Raw genomic sequence first — 19,925 nt, forward strand, 5'->3', positions numbered from 1 at the left:
GTTGCTTCACTTAGACCATTACAAATTTACAATGGAGTTTTCAGTTTTATTTTAGGGAAAGGTATAAAAGCTAATTCAATTGCTCCATATATTAAACCAAATATTAATAAAGTCTTATTAAACCCATGATGAACAGTAAACATAGGTAAACTTATCAAAAAGAGTTAAAATATGTTTGAATCTTTATTTTTAATAAATTTTCTTAATATGAGAGTTCATTTTTTATGGAATTGGAAGTCATGTAAGTACATTCTTATTAAATTTATATAATTTTTTTATTATGTTTTTTTTCTGTAAGGTGTATTCTTATTACCTACTTACATTTAGAACTTAATAATCACTTATTTTATAAATTAATTTTACATAATCAATCACAAATTATAATATACATATTTTAATAAAAATAAATAAATTTATCACGTTTAAGAAATATTATACTCTATCTATCCTACATTGATTACAATTTTAACCATCTAAAAATTCATTTATATACTGAGAACGTATATAAACAAGTTAAGCAGCATAATAGGCTGAGACAGAGGAATTAGCAGTCATATAGAATAAGTAAAATGCATAAATAATACAACAGCATAAATTGGATCGGATCTTGAATAACACATGTAGAATTAATCCAAAGAAATTTGATAAATATTATGGAGAATGTAGTGTATATATTAGAGCTATAAAAGCGGGTAACCTGGTCCGATTTGGCTCGATCTACTACGGGTTGATCAAGTCAATCCAATTCGACTCACTTATTAACGAGTCAAAAAAATTTAAACCCGATTCGACTCACTCATCACAGGTTAATGGATTAAACGCTTTGGCTCACGGGATCACTTAATTAAAAAACATACAATTTTTTAATTTTTTTTGCCGTCAAAACTAAATTATAATTTAAATTAAAATCTAAGTAAATTTTAATATAATTCAAATACAAACTAAAATCACAAAAATACAAATTATTTATGTGTTTGCTAAAAAAAATAATCTAACATTACCCAAATGAAAAATTCAACTTAACAAAAAACACTTATGTGACCTTTTATTTGCAGGTTGATAAACCAACCTGACTCACCATAGGTTTGACTCGGGTGAACCCGGTTCTAGATGAAACGGATAAAATTTAACTCGAATTTAAATTTGTAAAATATTTTCAACCTAACCCGATCTTAATCCATGATGGACTTAGTTAACTTGCAAGTTCCGAACCATTTTTATAGTGTATATATGCACTGTTTTTAGATTTATACTTAAATATATTGAGTTATATATAAGGTGTATCTTTAATCAATCCCTCTTTATTTTTGCCTTTCTCACTTGTTTTGCATTTATATACTGTATGTGAATGACGCTTGAGATAATTACTATATATCAGATCTTCGCTAACCTTGATCTTTCATTGATCTTGAGCAGCTATAAAGTAGCTAAAAAGTGGTTATATATTATTGTAAAATAAATTTAAACATACGGAATCAGTAGTTACCAATTGAATTGTATGCCATTTCTTTCTTTACCAGTATTTAATGTTGTAGTTACAAAGATCAATGGTCAATTTTATAAAGTATTTTACAAATTATGTATAGTATTAATATTTTCTTTTTTACTGATCTCTATTAGATATTTTGAGTATAAATATTTTTTATCAATGAAAAAGTTATAAATCATTAATGGTAACATTTTTTAAATAGTCAACAAAGTAAACTGAATTAATTAGTTTTATTCATTTATACATTTCCTTAATGGTATCTTATATCAAGGAGTTAATGGAATAGTTAATATTTAACTAATTTAATTCACGTTGGAGGTAAAACATTTTTATGGATTTTAGCAGTTACGAAATCATTTCGTAAATAATTGCATTCAACTCTAACATTTAATATGTAACATTTGAATTTGGAATTCTGCATTTATAGCCTTTTTATTTCTATTTTATGATTTTAACTTCTCTTACCAGACATTACCAACATGTTTAGCAAATATTTGTTTTGACATCATTTTCTTTTTCAAGAATTTATAAGGATATATAGCTAAAAATATCATTCTTGTAAACATGTTATTTAATTATTTTTTACATCTTTAGTTAAATAAAATAATTATATTAAACATGTTAATTTTTATAATTTCTTTGACCTATGTTGGATGTTACTGTTACATATATTGGCAGACTATCGGTTAATACTATAGTGTCAAAATTTTGGTTGAATTAATTTTAATTTATCATAATATTAATAAAATAATTATTTTTATTTAAAAAATATTTAAAATATAAAATTGAAAAATAAATGTGAATAATCCAAAGTAAACTTTTTCTATGGATACAAATTCATTAAAATATTAAATATATAAATTATAATTCTAAAAAATAAATTTAAAATTATACATTAAAATATATATATATAAAAAAAATTTGAGAGAGCCATAATCCTTAGTCCCTATAAAGGCCGCCACTAGTTACATATTTGTTTAGCCATGAATTAGTTTTTTTTGTTTCTTTTTATAATCTGATTTGACTAATAACTAATCTATTCAAGGCATATACTTCATATTAAGGTATTTAAATAGGTTAATATTGGGCTTAAACATTACCGGATGTTCTAAAAGACTGATGGAAGCCATGGATGTTTTAAGAGACCGGAGAAAGTCATGACTTCGCAAAATTTTTTTGACATCTTTTAAAGTTCTTTCAAAATTTCAAATTATATGTTAATGTACATATTAAGAATTAATGAAAATTAAATTAAATATATATTTATTCCTTTTATAACACAACATTTAACATTTAATGTTAATAAATAATAAAACATAAAATATAATATAATAAATAATTAAAATATTTTGTATTTTCTTTTTCATTATTTTTTGAATTTACCACATATTATACCCTTCTTCTATTCTCATATGTTCTCTTGTTTATCTAGGAAGAAAAAAGTAACTTAGACACAAAGTAACTTTCTTTATTCTTATTTTTACATATATTTTCTTTCATTCTTGAATAAAAAAAATAACTTTCTTTTGTACCATAAAATACTAATTTAAGAGTTAGTGTTATCATTTAAATCTCATGAGCCTTTGTATATTTAAATTTTATGAATATAATGAAAAAAAATAATGTGTTGTATTTTTTTATAACCAAATTTTAATTGCGACTATAATATATATATATATATATATATATATATATATTTATTTATTTGATGAAAAATAAAAGAATAAATTTATTTTTTAAAAAAATAAATTCAAACTATTCTAAATATTCTTGAATAATAAAAAAAAAACTCTCTTTTGTCTCACTTTACCATAAAATACTAGTTTAAGAATTAGTGTTATCATTTAAATCTCTTCAGCCTTTGTATATTTAAATTTTATGAATATAATGAAAAAATAATGTGTTGTGTTTTTTCATAACCAAATTTGAATTGTGGCTATAATATATATATATATATATATATATATATATATATATATATATATATATATATATATTTGATGAAAAATAAAAGAATAAATTTATTTTTTAAAAGAATAAATTCAAACTATTTTACATATCAGGAAACATGATACTAATAATTTAATTGTTCAATTAGATGAATTATTTTATAAGGTTTAAAGAATAATTATAAGTGAAAAGTTTTGTATTTATTATTTGGAACGTGATCCGACAAGACGTGTTCAAACATAGGAATATTCAATGTGTGATTTTTTTTTAGATAGAATGTACCGTTATACTAAATTATGTATTAATTTATAATTTTCTATTATATTGTATTAGTGACAATAATTAAATATATAAATTTTGAATGTATTATTCTGACCCCTAAAAATTATTGGCCATTGGACTTAAACATGGTACAATAATATTAAAGAATTAAGTTGTTTATTGAAATATAAAAATAATAAAATATTAAAATAAGTTCACATCTCTTTCTAAAAGTAAAATAAGAGATTCATGTTAAAGAGTTAGACAAATAAAGAAAAGCCATAATTTTTCCATGTGATACATTAACCAAATAAAGACTCTTGTTCATGCTCAAAATATAGATATAAGATTGCAACATATTATTGATTCTGTACAAAATAATGACCAATTTGAGTATGTACAACAAGGGTTCTACTTACTTATTTCCTTTCACAAAGAGCATTTTTAAATACACAATCAATCAAATTAAAATAGACTCACTGAAAATTATAAACAAACACAACCAAATTAAAATACACTTAAGCCTTACACTTCAACTAATCTAAAAATAATATCAACTAAAACATGTTAAGTGCCAAAAGACTTCAAATATTCTCGGTAACTTTTAATTTTTTATATCCTCCATTAAAATAAGAAAATAATTTGTTATAGGAAACTACTTAAAACATATTTATAAAATACTAATAAAAATAAAAGTTTCTAATTTTATTTTTAAATTATAGTCATGCCAAAACTAAATTTAACAAGTTGATAATTTCTATTAGATTTTTAGTATTATTTATTAGCTGTGTTCTTAAAAAAATTAATATTTTTTAAAATATTAAATCAATATATTTCAAATAATCACACAAAAAAATCGTGATAAAATTCAAATATAGATTTCTTACCTAAAATCATCATAAATTTAGTTTTGCGATAAATTTACAAACGTTTCTATATCTTCTTTTAATATCTTCTTTCAATATATATATCAAATCTAACTTGTAAAACAACTTTGTATAACAAAGTAGTATGGTGTGTCATGTGGAATAATAATGACAGATTATTTTTTATTTTTTTTAAACCATCACAATATCATTTTCAAAGCTAATCTATTTTGATTTAAATCAAACTTATTAGTAAAATCATCATGTTACTAGTATTACTTTATTTTGTTTTCCAATGATATATAGTTTTAGTGCTTATTACCATCTTAAATAATTAAAAAGTTGTTACTGTTACAAATTTATTCTATGGGATATTTCTTTATTATTATTTTATTTTGTCAAAAGTTGAACCTCACAATAAAAGATTTTTCCAACCAGTGGCCGAGCTTGCAAGGGACTGGTGGCTATGGCTCCAAAAATTTTGAATTTTTATTTATTTTTATATGTAATATAATAAAAATTAACAATAATTAAATTAAATATTTTTATATCATTCATAAATTATAATATTTAACGTTAATAAATAATAAAATAAAAAATCAAATATAATAAAAGATTTATTAAGATATTTTTTATTTTTTCATTCATTTCTTTTGAGTTTCTTCATTGATTTTTCTCAAATTTTTTATATCTTCTCTTCCATTTTTAAAGAAAAAAAAAGATAATTATTTCTCGTCTCACTTGATAGTGAACACTACAATGAAATGTATCATTGACATTTAATTTTAGTGATAAAAAATTGTTAGTTATTATAGATTATTTTAGATATCAATTTATAAAATAAAAATTTATTGGTTTCTAAAATAGTCACTATTATAAAAAAAAATTTAATTGGTCTCTAAATTGGTTTATATATTTTAGTTACTAAGGTTTGATTTACAAAGGAAATTTATATTAAACATTAGCTACCAAGGTTTTCGCTACTAAAGGTATTAGTTTCTAAATTAATCTATTTAATTAGTGGTCAATTTAACGACCAATTATAAATTTTTATTCATAATAGTGACTATTTTAGTAATTAATAATTTTTTATTTTGTAAATTGGTCACTATAGTGACCGATAACTTTTGGTCACTAAAATTGGTTATTAATGATGCATTTTTCTTATAGTGGAAAGATTAGTTTAATAATTTATCTCGTGAGCTTCTTGTATATTCATTCTTTATTTTATGAATATAGAAGAAAAAATATTGTATTATTTTTTTTTATAATCGGGATTTTAATTGTGATTTGACTATCATCAATTTTTTAGTCAAAAACATTCTACTTGATTGATAGTTTGATTAGTTTTATTTTAACTCTTCTTGATTCTGTAGCTACAATAGAAAAATCATTTAATATGATGAAAATTATCAAAATAAGATTGCGAAATTAAATGGAAGATGTTGCACACAATATGATTATTTACATTAAAAAGAAATAACTGTAAAAAAGAATGTTCTTTTATAGAAGAACATTCTTTGTTTTATGAATATAGAAGAAAAAATATTGTATTGTTTATTTTTTTATAACCGGAATTTTAATTGTCATTTGACTATCATCAATTTTTTAGTAAAAAACATTCTACTTGATTGATAGTTTGATTTATTTTGTTTTAACTATTCTTGTTTCTGCAGCTCCAATAAAAAATCATTTATGAAAAGATTATCAAAATAAGATTACTGAATTAAATGGAAGATGTTGCACACAATATGATTATTTACATTAAAACAAGAAATAACTAAAAATTTTAGTTCTAATTTAATTATTAATAAGTTTAAGATCTCAAGTAACGAATTACAATCTTTAAACACATGTGATTTTTTTCTTATTATCAAAATAATATTGGTATAGATCGCCACTTTTTTTCAACTATGGTAAGATAAATTTTGACTAGTTTACTTTTGTTAAAAACTTTTACATATTATATATATATATATATATATATATATATATATATATATATATATATATATATATTATATTATGTATGTAAAAATATTAATGAGATTAGATTTCTGTAATGTTTACTCTCTTTTTTAAGAGAACTAAATAAATTTGTTTTCGCTTAAATTAACATAATTGAAGTCAAAATTTTCATTATATTAAATAATAAACAATAATTAGAATTATTCATACAGTCTTAATAGAATAAATAAAACTATAAAAAACTCAAATTTATTTTATTAGATTTGGTTAAATAAAATAAAATAATAAAGAAGATATATTGATGGGTAGAAATTGGGTGAGTTTCGATTAAACTGAAAAATAATATAAGTAGGATTAGAGGACTATAAAGGTTGGCGGTGATTCTTTGCAAAAGGTGCACGGTTTCGTATAATTTTGTTTCTTTTTATATAAAAGAGGTAAATCTTATATAACTTTTCTAAACAAAATTATAATTCCTTTAAAGACATGAAAAAGTTATAATGACAACTTTTAAATAATTTTAGTAACAATTTATGTCCTTTCTTATAAGTATATATAAAAGTATTATAAAAACAATTTAGGATGTGGTTATTTATTATTGTAAAATAATTTTAAACATTAGATACTACATTATATATAACATTTTTTTCTTTAACTCTATTTAATGATATATTTCTTTGGCTTATTCTTCATATTCTATAAGAGATCAATGGTGAATGTTATAAAGTATTTTACATTTTATGTGTAATATTAATTCTTTTACCTATCTCTATTAAATATTTTGAGTAATTATATATTTTTAGGTAAAATTATAAATAATTAAGAATAAATGCGGTAACCTTTTCTTAAATAGTCAACTAAACTGAATAAATTAGTTTTATTGGTTTATAAATTCTATTAATAGTATCTTATATCAAGGATATAATGGAATACTTGATATTTAACTAATTTAATGTAAATTGGGTAAAACAGTAATTTAGATAAAATTGTTATCACTTTTATGAATTGTACCCATTACCAAATCACTTCCCATATGGCTGGATTCAAGCTTACATTTACTATTTAAAATTTGAAATTAGAATTCTCGCATTTATAGCTATTTTTATTCCTGTTTTATTGCTTTAACTTCTCTTATCAAATTTACCAAAATCTTTAGCAAATATATGTTTCAACATAATATTTATTTTCAAGAATTTGAAGGATTATATATATATATATATATATATATATATATATATATCATTTTTGCATCATTAAATTATTTACTTAATTTTTTTACCATTTTTAATTAAATAAAATAATTATACTAAACAATATAACTTTTATATAATTTCTTTGACCTAGATGTTACTGTTACAGTTCTTTTTAGCCATGATTAGTTTTTTTTTTTTTTATATAATCAGATTTAACTAATAATTAGTCTATTCAAGGCATATTTCATATTAAGGTATTTAAATAGGTTAATATTGTGCTTAAAAAAAGTTACAATAATGTTAAATAATTAATTAAAATATAATTCTCTTATCCAAAATCATCATAAAGTTATTACGATAAATTTAATCTACAAGCTTTTCTATATATCTTCTTTCAATTTATGTATCACATAAAACTTATTAAACAACTTTATATGATGAAGTATATATCTCCACGAGTCACGTGCAAGGATGATCTTTGAATCTTTTCAAACTTACCAACGATATGATTTTCAAAGCTAATCCATCCTAATTTTAACCAAACTTATTATAGTAAACATGTTACTAGCTAGTATTATTTTGTTTGTTTTCCCAGTGATATTGTCAGTTTTAGTGTTTATTATTATTTAAATAATCCAAATTCTTTATTATTATTATTATTTTATTTTGTCAAATTTTAACATACACATTAATATATTATATATTTAAAAACTAGTTATTAAGATTCGTGTAATATTTACAGATAACCAACTAAACTTGTTTTAGCTTCAAATAACAGAATTGATGTTAAATTTGCCTTTTATATTAAATAATAGAAAGAAAATTTGAATTATTGATAAATGTTAACAGAATAAATGAGATTGAAAAACTCAAATATATTTGATTAGATTGTGTTAATAAAAGAAAATAATAAGAAAGATAAAAATATATTGATAGGAGAAAATAGGAGAAGTTTTGGTTGATGTGAGGAGGGAGATATATAAGTAGGATTAGGGTAATAGAAGGCTTAATAGAGCTGGTGGGTGCTTTGCTAAACCTGTATCAGTCACTCAGTGGCAGTGGTGTAGCAATTAGCAATCAAAATCCCTCTCACACTCACAAATCCCTATGGAATCAAATCCACCGGATTCATAGGCACACTCATTGCTGCACTCACCTATACTTTCTAATTCCGTTTCACTCTTCTTCACCTAAAAAAAACCTGAATCATGGACGCACACATCAGTCTGAAGATGTCAGAGGACAACAAGCGTACCGCAGCAGCAGAGGAAGGAGGAGAAACCAGGTTTGTTGGGATTCCCAATGCACCCAATCCCACACCCCTACCCTGTCTCCGCGTCCTTCACCCTGACCACGTGGCCGTTGGGTCCCCCATTACCAGGGTTCCTCCATATTCAGCACCACCTCCATCTCCCAAATTCTGGGTGGACCATGATTCCTCACTCATTTCCGATTTCTCCAAAATGAATCTCCTCGATCAAACCCAAACCGATGTGGACCCCTGTCCTTATTTTAATCAAACAGGAACCCTTCCAAACCCTTATGAATCTTGTTTCAATGAAACAGGAAACCTCCCATACCATCACCATGTCGAAAATGCCCGTTTGTTCAGTGAACAAGGAACTCTCCCCTATCATGTTAACAATGCTGGTTTGTTCAACGGGACGGAGAACCTTCCTTATCACCACCATGTTAACAACGCCGGGTTGTTCACTGAAACCGGAACCCTCCTCCCCTATCACCACCATGTTAACAACGCCGGGCTGTTCGATAAAGGTCACACTTTTGACACCCCAGATGATCACGTTAACCATGTGTATCATCACCCCGTGGAGCAGAGGAGGAATCAGTTACAGGCCACGAGTAGTGGCAACTATCCCACTTTTCGTGATCGTTATATGGCTCCACATTCTTCCGGAGGGTTCAACAGCCACGTCAGGTTATCTCCTATTGCGGCTATGAATTGCAATGTTAATAACCCTTCGCATTATTATGTTGCAGCAGCGAAAGAGATCAAGACTGAACCTCCTCACTTTCTGCCTCCGAGGAGAGTGGGGGGAGACCCTGCGGCTTTTAGGTGTGACAATAGCATTATCTTGCAAGGGAGAGATTCAAGGCACTGCTTTGAGAATGGGTATGGCTCTTCTTATAGAAGGGGTCCTCCCCGTGACGAGTTTTGTGTGAGTGGCGGTGTTTCCAAGAACTTTTTACCTGGTGGTCCCTCTGGTCAAAACGCTGGGGAATTCTCTCTTCCCATGCCACTGGATTATTATTCTGTGCCGGACTCTCAGCGTTACATTTACAACCTGGCAAAGGATCAGAATGGTTGTCGTTTTCTGCAGCGGAAGGTTGACGAGGGAAGCTTCGAAGATATGTGTATTGTATTTGAGGGAATCATCGGGAGTGTTGTTGAACTTATGGTGGATTCTTTCGGGAATTATCTGGTGCAGAAGTTGCTCGATGTTTGCACCGATCATCAACGTCTGCAGATTGTGCTCATGTTGACTAATCGACCAGGCCAGCTCGTTAGAATCTCTTTGAATACTCACGGGTATATTTGTTTCTCCCTATTTTATAAAAAAAGTTTCTTCTTCTATACATGAGTAGAAAAAATAAAATAAAATAAAAAGAAGCATGCGTTTTGTTTTGTTGCGTGGTTTGGCCACTGAGCTTACACTGTCACTGTAAACAGCACGCGCGTGGTGCAGAAGTTGATTGAGACCCTCGATTCCGATGATCAGATTTCATTGGTCAAGTCTGCCATTCAACCGGGTTTTCTTGATCTTATTAAGGATTTGAATGGAAATCACGTCATTCAACGCTGCTTGCAATGCTTCAGCTCTCAAGATAACCAGGTATAACTCCCTCCTACTTTAACTCTTCTACTGTCTAAACTGTTACATCATACATGTTGTGCATGTTCTTTGTAAAAATTGAATACGTTTTGAATTTATTAAACATTGTGATGAAATTATATTACAATGCAGTATAAAAAAGTATACTTAGAACCGTCATATCATCATAATATTATCCTGGGCATTGTCTAAAATGGAAATGGGAATTATTTTTATATGAAGATGTCAAATACTCAGAACGTGGATTCTTAACAATATATGAAGACAGTATTCTTTCTATTGATATGGTAGTTGAGTACCCAAAACAGTGGTAGTATGTATATATTACTCAATGTTTGATATTTAAACACATAGCCTTTCTCTTTCAGTTTATCTTTGATGCTTCTGTGAAGTTTTGTGTTGAAATAGCTACTCATCAGCATGGATGCTGTGTACTGCAACGCTGTATTTATTACTCTATGGGTAAAAATCGAGATAGGCTGATCTCAGAAATATGCAAGCATGGACTTCTCCTCGCCCAGGATCCATTTGGGTAATTGAATCCATTTGATATGATAATTTTTTATTTGGACATCAGTATATTATTCATATATATTAGAAATTGCCTAATCTGTCCATTGTTTTGATACACTAAGTTACAGTCATAAACTATTTTTTGCAGAAACTATGTTGTTCAATATATTATAGAGACTGATACTCCAACTGCCGTAGCCAAAATGCTTGGTCAGTTTAAAGGGAATTATGTACATTTGTCTACTCAGAAATTCAGCAGTCATGTGGTTGAAAAATGTCTCAGAAATGTTGGAGATACGAGGTCCAGGATAGTTCGAGAATTGCTGGCTGCCCCTAATTTTGAACGACTTCTGCAAGATCCTTATGCCAATTATGTCATTCAATCTGCTCTCACCTTCACCAAGGTTTGAAAAAATTACTTGCACAACATATATAAAAACAAATAATTGTGAGAATTCTTGTTAAGTACTTAAAGATTATGTTTGACAGGGCCTTCTGCATGCTTCTTTGGTTGATGCAATTCGCAATTACAAAATGTTGCGCTCCAGTCCTTTTTGCAAGAGGATTTTCTCGGGAAATTTGCTGAGGAAGTGATGCTTCACGGTCATATGTTGTTGTTTTGAATAGTCTTTTTACTCTTTATCTAAGTCTGTTTAAGTATGTCGGTCCTCAAACTAAAGCCATTGTCGTGTATTATTTCCTTGTTGTTGTGTGATTTATGGCACATTTCCTGGAATTTCAGGTCAGGTTCTACGCTGTGTTTAATAAATATTTTAAGGATGAATTATTGGTTTTGCATTTTCGTATGTTTATGTTTTGTTATATTTCTAAATCAATTATTATTATTTTTTAATTTTAAAGCTGCTGAAATATATATTTTTTTAAATAGTTTGTTTAAATGTTTGTATGCAGTTCAATTTTTTATTCGATTTTACCAACATTGGTTACAGTATGCACAAATAATCAAAATTTTAATTTTTATATTCTCATATTTTAAAATAAATATTCTTCATTATTATGATTTATCAAAATTTTTTAAGAGGTGATATTTTTTTATATATTTTTATTTGTATATAATATTGATTTGCAGATAATTTGAATAAGGATATTAACATTAGATTTTACAGAAAATAATTAATTATTGCAGTTTTAATGACTACGTTACATATAAGTTTTTGTTTATTTAATCTTAAATAATTTGATACTGATTCATGTTTTACGCACGAAAAAATATAGATAAGAAGGTTATGTGGTGTGTGTTGATAAGAAGGTTAAAAAATTATTCTTTTAAAAAACTTAGTGTGTGAATTAGATTTAAGTGAGTATAAATTAGATTCATTCTTGTAATTTGCATTAATGTTTATATTGAATATGATTAAACATTTTTATTTATTATTTTATTAATATAATATAATATATTTAGAGTATAAATATAGATTTTATTATTTTATGATCATTTTAACATTTTTTTTCATAATATACTTCTTCATTTATTTCTAGTAACTAACAAATTATTAATATGTATTTTTCTTTTGTAATTATTATATATAAGGTACTTAAATTTTTATAAGACACTTAATTTTAAATTTAAAATATTATAATTTACTTTATTAAATTTTTTATTTTTGAAAAATATATACGGGTCAGCATCCCACTTCAACGTTTTGATGGATTAGACGAAAAAAAAAATGATAAATCAAATCCAATTTTTACTTTAACAAAAAAAAGAAAAAAAAGGATCTACATAGTTGAATTTATTATGTTAGTATCAATAAAACTAATTTATGTGAGAGTTCTTTTCCTTTTACATTCCATTAAGAAAAACAAAACTATAATAACACTTATAGAATTCATACAAAAGTTATCTTAAGGTTATAATGTTTGTCTTGATTTTGGTTGATTAGAAGGTGATGTGTATGTTGTTGTTTTTTTATGGATTTGGAGGTGATAATGAAGTGGATTTGAGAGTAAGTTGTGTGAAAATTTGTGAAGGATTTGATTAATGTAACTAAAAACAATTAAATTTTATAGATAAAAATGTAAGATTATCTAATTGTCCTTGGTGTTAAAAAAGTAATATAAAATGATATTTAGATTAGTTGTATTTAATTTTTGATATTTTTTTATCATAAATAAAATTGTTAATAATATTTATTAATTGAAAAAAAATTAATATTATAATATTTTTGATTTGAAAAATTTAATATTTGGAACAAGTTCCATGAAAATGTAACATGTTACAAAAATGCATAAAAATGGAACATGTTACAACTCCAACATAACAGTTTCCATGAGTATTGCGTCAAAATAGAATAGGTTCCAATTAAAATGGAACTAGTTCCATTCACTCACAGATATGGTTCCAAAACAAATCCAGTTCCAAGTTGTGTTGTCTCAAGCCATGCATGGCCTCCACCAACAACAATGGTGAAAAGGAGGACAAACTTCGAGCACGAGAGAGTGCATCTTCTTCTATTCTATTCATTTATTCTAATAAAAAAAAGGAGTATATTTTAATAAAAGAAGCACCATCACTCTCAAATCTCATCTACAAAACAGATGCTCTTACAAATCAGCGTCTTTCACCGCTCTTCATTCAATAGAAAAGAACATAATAAATTTATTGAATCACTGCTCACAATTACCTTCGAATGGTAAATTCATTTCAAAAAAACATGACATAAAATATTGTAGTGATCCTAATGTACATGTGTTTCAAGTGTTTGTTTGATATCCAAAATTATGCTGAGCCGTTTCCAATTTGTTTTTAAGTCTAAAAGTATATTGAACCAAAGCTATAAAGAGTGAGTAATACATACTTAATAAACCACTCTGTAATTTTGTATGGCATCCTGCAACGATTTGAAGGTAGGTATGATCACATTGTTTAAGGGTTTTTCTTCTTGCACCCCCAATTTTTCTTTCTACACCCCCAACTTTTTTATAATTCCATTGTTACTCTTTTGGTTTATAGTTACCGGCTTTCAGAAACCGAAATTACCGGCTAACAAAAGTTAGAATTATCGGCTTTCAGAAGTCGGAGTTACCGGCTTTCAGAACCCAGTATTATCGGCTTTCAGAATTCGGTTTTATCGATTTTCAAGATACGAACAGTGACGAAACATGAATAAAAATTTTAGGGGTGCCAACTTTAATTTTTTTATATATAAATTAATTTTCTAGTTAAATAAAAAGTTCTTCATTTTCTTTACTTAAACCATTTTTATAGACGTATGCACTTTTCAATTTCTAATATTTCCAAATCATTGAATTCACACAACAGAGGTATTCTAATTTCTATTTCAAATCAAGGTTATCCAACTAATTCATTATGTGTAGCAGAATTTGTAATGCAACCCAAGATATATCCATAAATTTTACCATTTCAGCAGAAAACACAACAACCTTTAAATTTTATAATTTAAGGTTGTACTAATTTGGGTAAAAATATAATTAAGGTTCATGCCAATTTGATAAAAGAATTCCTAAAATCATAATTATGGTTCATACTAATTTGAGTAAAACTTAATTTGGAAAAAACATCATAAGAGAATCATAAATTTAAGATACATAAATCATAATAAAATATTAATGATTTATGATAATCATTTATCTCCTTACTTTTCCTTTTTACTTTAGTAATTTCTTGATGACTTATTGAAAAATAATTTTATTATGACCAGAGATAGAACCTTAATCGCTTTTATCAACCAACATCCATCAAATTAATTTTTATTTTTAAACAATAAAGATATACAACTAAAAAATATATAAATAGAATTATTAGAAATTTTCTTAAACTTAATATAAATAATATAATTATATATAAATATAATTTTATAATACATAAAGATATATATAAAAAAATTAAAAACAAAAATTGGGGTTACCGATTTTCAGAAACCGGTATTACCAGCTTTCAGAATCCGGTGTCACCGGGTTTCAGAAACTGGTGTTACCAGGTTTCAAAAACCGGTGTTACCGACTTTTAGAAACCGGTGTTACCGACTTTTAGAAACCAGTGTTACCGGCTTTTAGAAACCGGTGTTACCGACTTTCAAAAACCGGTGTTACCGGCTTTCAGAAACCGGTATTACTGACTTTCAAAAACCAGTATTACCGACTTTCAGAAATCGTTTTTACCGGCTTTCAGAAACAGGGTACCGAATTTCATTCTTGGGAGTGCGGGTTGCAGAAATATTTAATTTATAATTTATTTTTATTTTTTTTAAGAATATAATGGTCTTCACAGTCAAACTTAGAGGTGCAGGAAGAAAAATTGGGATGCAGGAAGATGAAACCCTTGTTTGATGGGTCGATTTAGGGTTTGGGGCCCAAAATTCCACAGGCCCTATTTGTTTTCAATGTTTAAAGGAACTTCTCCATGCAGCTCTAAGTATTTCTTCGGTACCTCCAAATTTTTCTGTGATACCGAATATGTCCAAACCAATATATATTTTAAATAAGAATTTTATCAGGTAACCAGTAATTACTGCTTATCAAACAAATTTACTACTCTTATATGCCTCTGCTATATACGTGCACCCCTAGTCATTTTCACTTTCACATGACGTTTGAATTTTCACCACTCAGTTTTTTTTTTCTTCTACGAGCAATCAATGGCGTTTTGATTTGCAACTTCAACTTCCTTCTTCTTCCTTAAACTTTCTTCAACTTTGTTTCTTTTTCCTTCTTGAATAATGTTTATGTATATTTTATATTATTATAAATATACAATTAAAATAATAAAATAATTTAAATTTTGATATTTATTGATTATATTTTAGTTTGTGATTATAAATATTATTTTTTAATAAAAAATTATAATATTTTTTCTTTAAGTAAATTTTAATTTTAATTTATACTTATGAAATATTTTTTAATTATAACATTTCTTTATCTAACTTATCCATCATATCATATACAAATTCTTACAAACTTTTCTCTCAAATATATTCAAATTAAACTATCTTTCTTTTAATTCAAATAACCTCATATTCACCTCTAAATCTATTTCCTCAAATTCATCTCTCCATCCAAACATAGTCTAAGAGGATAGCTGACCTGACATTTCTTTCCTTGCTTTCCTCAATCATTTAATAGCTTGCAGTTGTTATAAATAATTTTTATCAATGAATATAATTTCCTTTAACCGTAAGCATGTAATTAGTTCTTTTAGGCTATGCTCTTGGGTTAAATATGTTTTTGGTCTATTAAATTTTACTAAAAAATTGAATTAGTCTCTTTTTAACACTTTATTTCAATTTAGTTCTCAAACTTTAAAAACATGTGAATTGCTTACTCAGATTAACACATTCCTGTTTTAATGGTAGTTGATTGATAAATGTATTTGAAATACATTTGAAATGTCAAATTAACTTAACCTGCTATAATGATTAGAAAAGTAGAGTTTTTGTTTTGTTATTCATTTCTGTTATCTTTTGTATACAGACCTTTTGAATGAAACAGTTTTTGTTCTACTAATATGTTAATTATTACTGATAAAAGAACACAATTTGGTTAAAAAAAGACTAAATTCATGTTTCTCAAATATGAAGGACTATATTAATACAAAGTTTCAAATATGAATTAATTTCAATTTTTTTTAACATATTTAACTTATATTAGCTTATTAAATTGAAGATCAGTAATTGGTCAGCCTTTTTAAGATATGCACTATTTAACAATAGGTTTTAAGATATGCACTTTTAACAATAGGAATGTAGCACTATGTTAAATCTATCATGAATTAATTAAGAATACGATTACGTGTATTATTTCTTTTTCTATTTAATATCGATTTTTTAATATAATAATCATCGTTTACTTTATTCTTTTTTATATTTGTCTGACTGCATATATTTTTTCATATTTAATATTCATTAATTAAAATACGTATTTATAAAATCAAAATAACTATTTATTTTAATGCAATATTTATACACGTATTTATTCTATATTTTACAGTCATGTATTTAATTTTTAGTGCATTATTTTCATTTTTCTTTTGTTATTTTTCGTAACACCTTGGTTGGTTATGTTTGTCATAACACCTTGATTTTACTTAGGCGGTTACATTTTGGTTGTTTGGTTTTTTCCATCCCTTTTTCTCTTTTAAACTCATCACTGAGTAATAGACCATATATATGGTGGAATTGAATGATAAGTATTTGACTTGACTATGTAATGTGTTAGTGTACCCATATTTATTAGTGTCCACACAAAATCAGGCGCTCTTCATTTTGCTACTTTGACCAAATACTTTTCCGAGTCCACTTGTATATATGTAGGTCTATCCTTTCATCTAGGAAAAAAAAATCAAATCAAATTTGTAAAATTCTTTTCACTAATTCAGTCAGAGCATGTTTGAATTTCTGTTTAATTAGAGTATTCTAAACCCAATGCATCTAAAACCAAATTTTATAAGGAAAATAACTTTATAATTGAGAATTAATTTTCCTTACTACTCAAATTTGTTCACCAAATGGAATAAAACAGTTTCTTTAAATTGATTTAATACTTCAAATTTGAGTTCAATGATATTTTTCCAGTGTCTCTATCCACAGTTTAATGTTAGTATTATGCATAAACTACTCTTAGAATTTATGTTAATTTTTTTTAACTTGCAATTAATATAAATAACATCACGTAAATCGTTCGTAAGGTATACATTGAATCAGAACAGTGTCTTTATTTACTTGTTTTCTTTCAATAGAAGGGTTATCTTTTAGCTAAACACAAGTAATTCTTTCTGTTTTTTGTGTAACTAAAAGCATAATCTTTTTTTATTTGTCTTCAATGTTGGTTGTACTTAGATACATATTTTTTTTTTCCTTTTAATTGATCCAAATCTGCAATTAACCAAAAGAAATATTATTAATCGCTTAAATAATATTTCACTCCCATAATTTAGTTTTTAAATTTCTGTAATTGTAATGTTAAGAAGTTGAAAAGATTTATCAGGAAGTAAAATGTGATGATTACACGTATATGACAGTAACAATCAAGCATTTGCACTAAATCAAGATATTTACGAGGAACAAATTGCCTCATGCCACATCTATATTTATTACAGTCAAGGTTAGTTAAATGAATGCTTAAGTCAACAACTACTATAAATTTAACCAAGCTTAATGATTATGACATATGAATGAGATTTTGTTCTAACACCGAGAAATCAATCCTTCACTACAAACAGTAATCAAACTTTAAATTTCTATTAAAAAATATATTATCATTTAATATTTTATGATCTCCTAAAAAATGAGTACATGTGAAAAATAAATATTTTCTATTTTTTTAAAGTGTCATTTCATTGTATTAGGAGAGTTTCGTTTCAGTGTTTAAACCAATATTTAATTTTATACCTTTACACCTCAAGTGAATTTAGATATATATCAACAATATTACGTATTTATTGTTTTTGAATATAACTTTGGTTGCTCTATTTTTCATTTTATATATAGGTATTTGGTTTTCTCATTATAAAAGAAAATAACCTTCTTTTGTTAGATATTCAATTTTGTCTATGTTTATTTTTTTATATTTTAATTAATTAAATAGCTTTTTTTTTTCATTAGATGAATACGGTAGATTTAAGAATCAATGAAACTAAAATAAAAAATATTCAAAATTGAAAACTGAATTAAAGTTACCCTGATTTTATTTTTAAATGAAGAGAAAAAAATTATATTTAAAAGAGGTCAACTCAACTCACTTAAGTCCATCCCGATTTTGATCCACTAAAATCGAATTGCGTGCAGCGAAAGTACGAAAACTAAGGTCCGAGAGTATGAAACTTCCAAATAATAGATGTAAAAAATAGTACCAAAGCCATTATTATAAATGTATATATACTTTTCGGCATTAAAATGTTCTTTTATTTATAAACCACTTAATTCTGATGGAAAATGATCATTAACTTAGATATATATAGACATAAAAAATGTTTTTATTGTAGTTACATAAGAAAATCCTTTATATGTTGATTCTACGTGATAAAAAGAAAAAGACTAATTGTCGGAGATGATATATATTAGTTTGTTTTTATTCTTCTGTGAAATATAGTTGATTGAAAATTATAGCGAAGTGAAACGAAAAAAATCATATGGAGAAATGTGGAATGATAGACTAACAAGAGCTTTAACATCAGTTACTTTATCCTACCAAATCAATTATGCATATTTATACTCACTCTTATTAAAAACTTACACAATAATTAAGTACCTGATAGATCGAAATTTTAACATATGATATTTTTAACTATTTAACACAAGTTATATTGATTTTTTTAAAAAAATAATTAAGTAAAAAAGACTTAATAAAAACCAAAACAGTGTACATAGATGATCAAATTCCTAATTAAGTCACTATATGTTGGGATATATTTTATATAATACGGTTATAGTTATTTGAAAGATTATGATTTTATGTACATGACATTAGTCATACACATATAAAATATTTGATATTACTCTTATCCAAAAATTTTAAGATAATGGTATTATGGACCTTTATTCTTATATAATGTTTAATTTTGTCTACTTCATTCAATGTGAGACTTTTGGCTCACACAGATTATTTTCAATACTATAAATATATATATATATATATATATATATATATATATATATATATATTATCATATTATATGAAAAAATAATTTAATCTTTATAAAAATAAAAATAACAAAATTTCTTACATGTGGGACCAATTACGATTTGTGAAAGATAAGTGCGTGAAACTTCTTGGTCTATAAATTAGGGGCACGCTCGAGTAATCACCTTAACAACTTGGAACCTGTGAAGGTGATCAACGAACAAAGCTGAAA

General features: G+C 25.9%; 1 protein-coding gene across 1 annotated transcript; it reads left to right on the forward strand.

The window, feature by feature from the left end:
* The first annotated feature begins 8,935 nt into the window (after nucleotides 1–8,935).
* On the forward strand, nucleotides 8,936–11,689 carry LOC114163689. The gene is made up of 5 exons (XM_028047983.1): nucleotides 8,936–10,278; nucleotides 10,420–10,582; nucleotides 10,951–11,114; nucleotides 11,244–11,499; nucleotides 11,585–11,689. Exons 1-5 carry the CDS (start codon nucleotides 8,936–8,938, stop codon nucleotides 11,687–11,689), a joined length of 2,031 nt encoding a protein of 676 aa, XP_027903784.1.
* Nucleotides 11,690–19,925: the final 8,236 nt, after the last annotated feature.

Source organism: Vigna unguiculata, chromosome 9 (genome assembly GCF_004118075.2).
Source record: "Vigna unguiculata cultivar IT97K-499-35 chromosome 9, ASM411807v1, whole genome shotgun sequence".
Taxonomy (NCBI): Eukaryota; Viridiplantae; Streptophyta; class Magnoliopsida; order Fabales; family Fabaceae; genus Vigna; species Vigna unguiculata.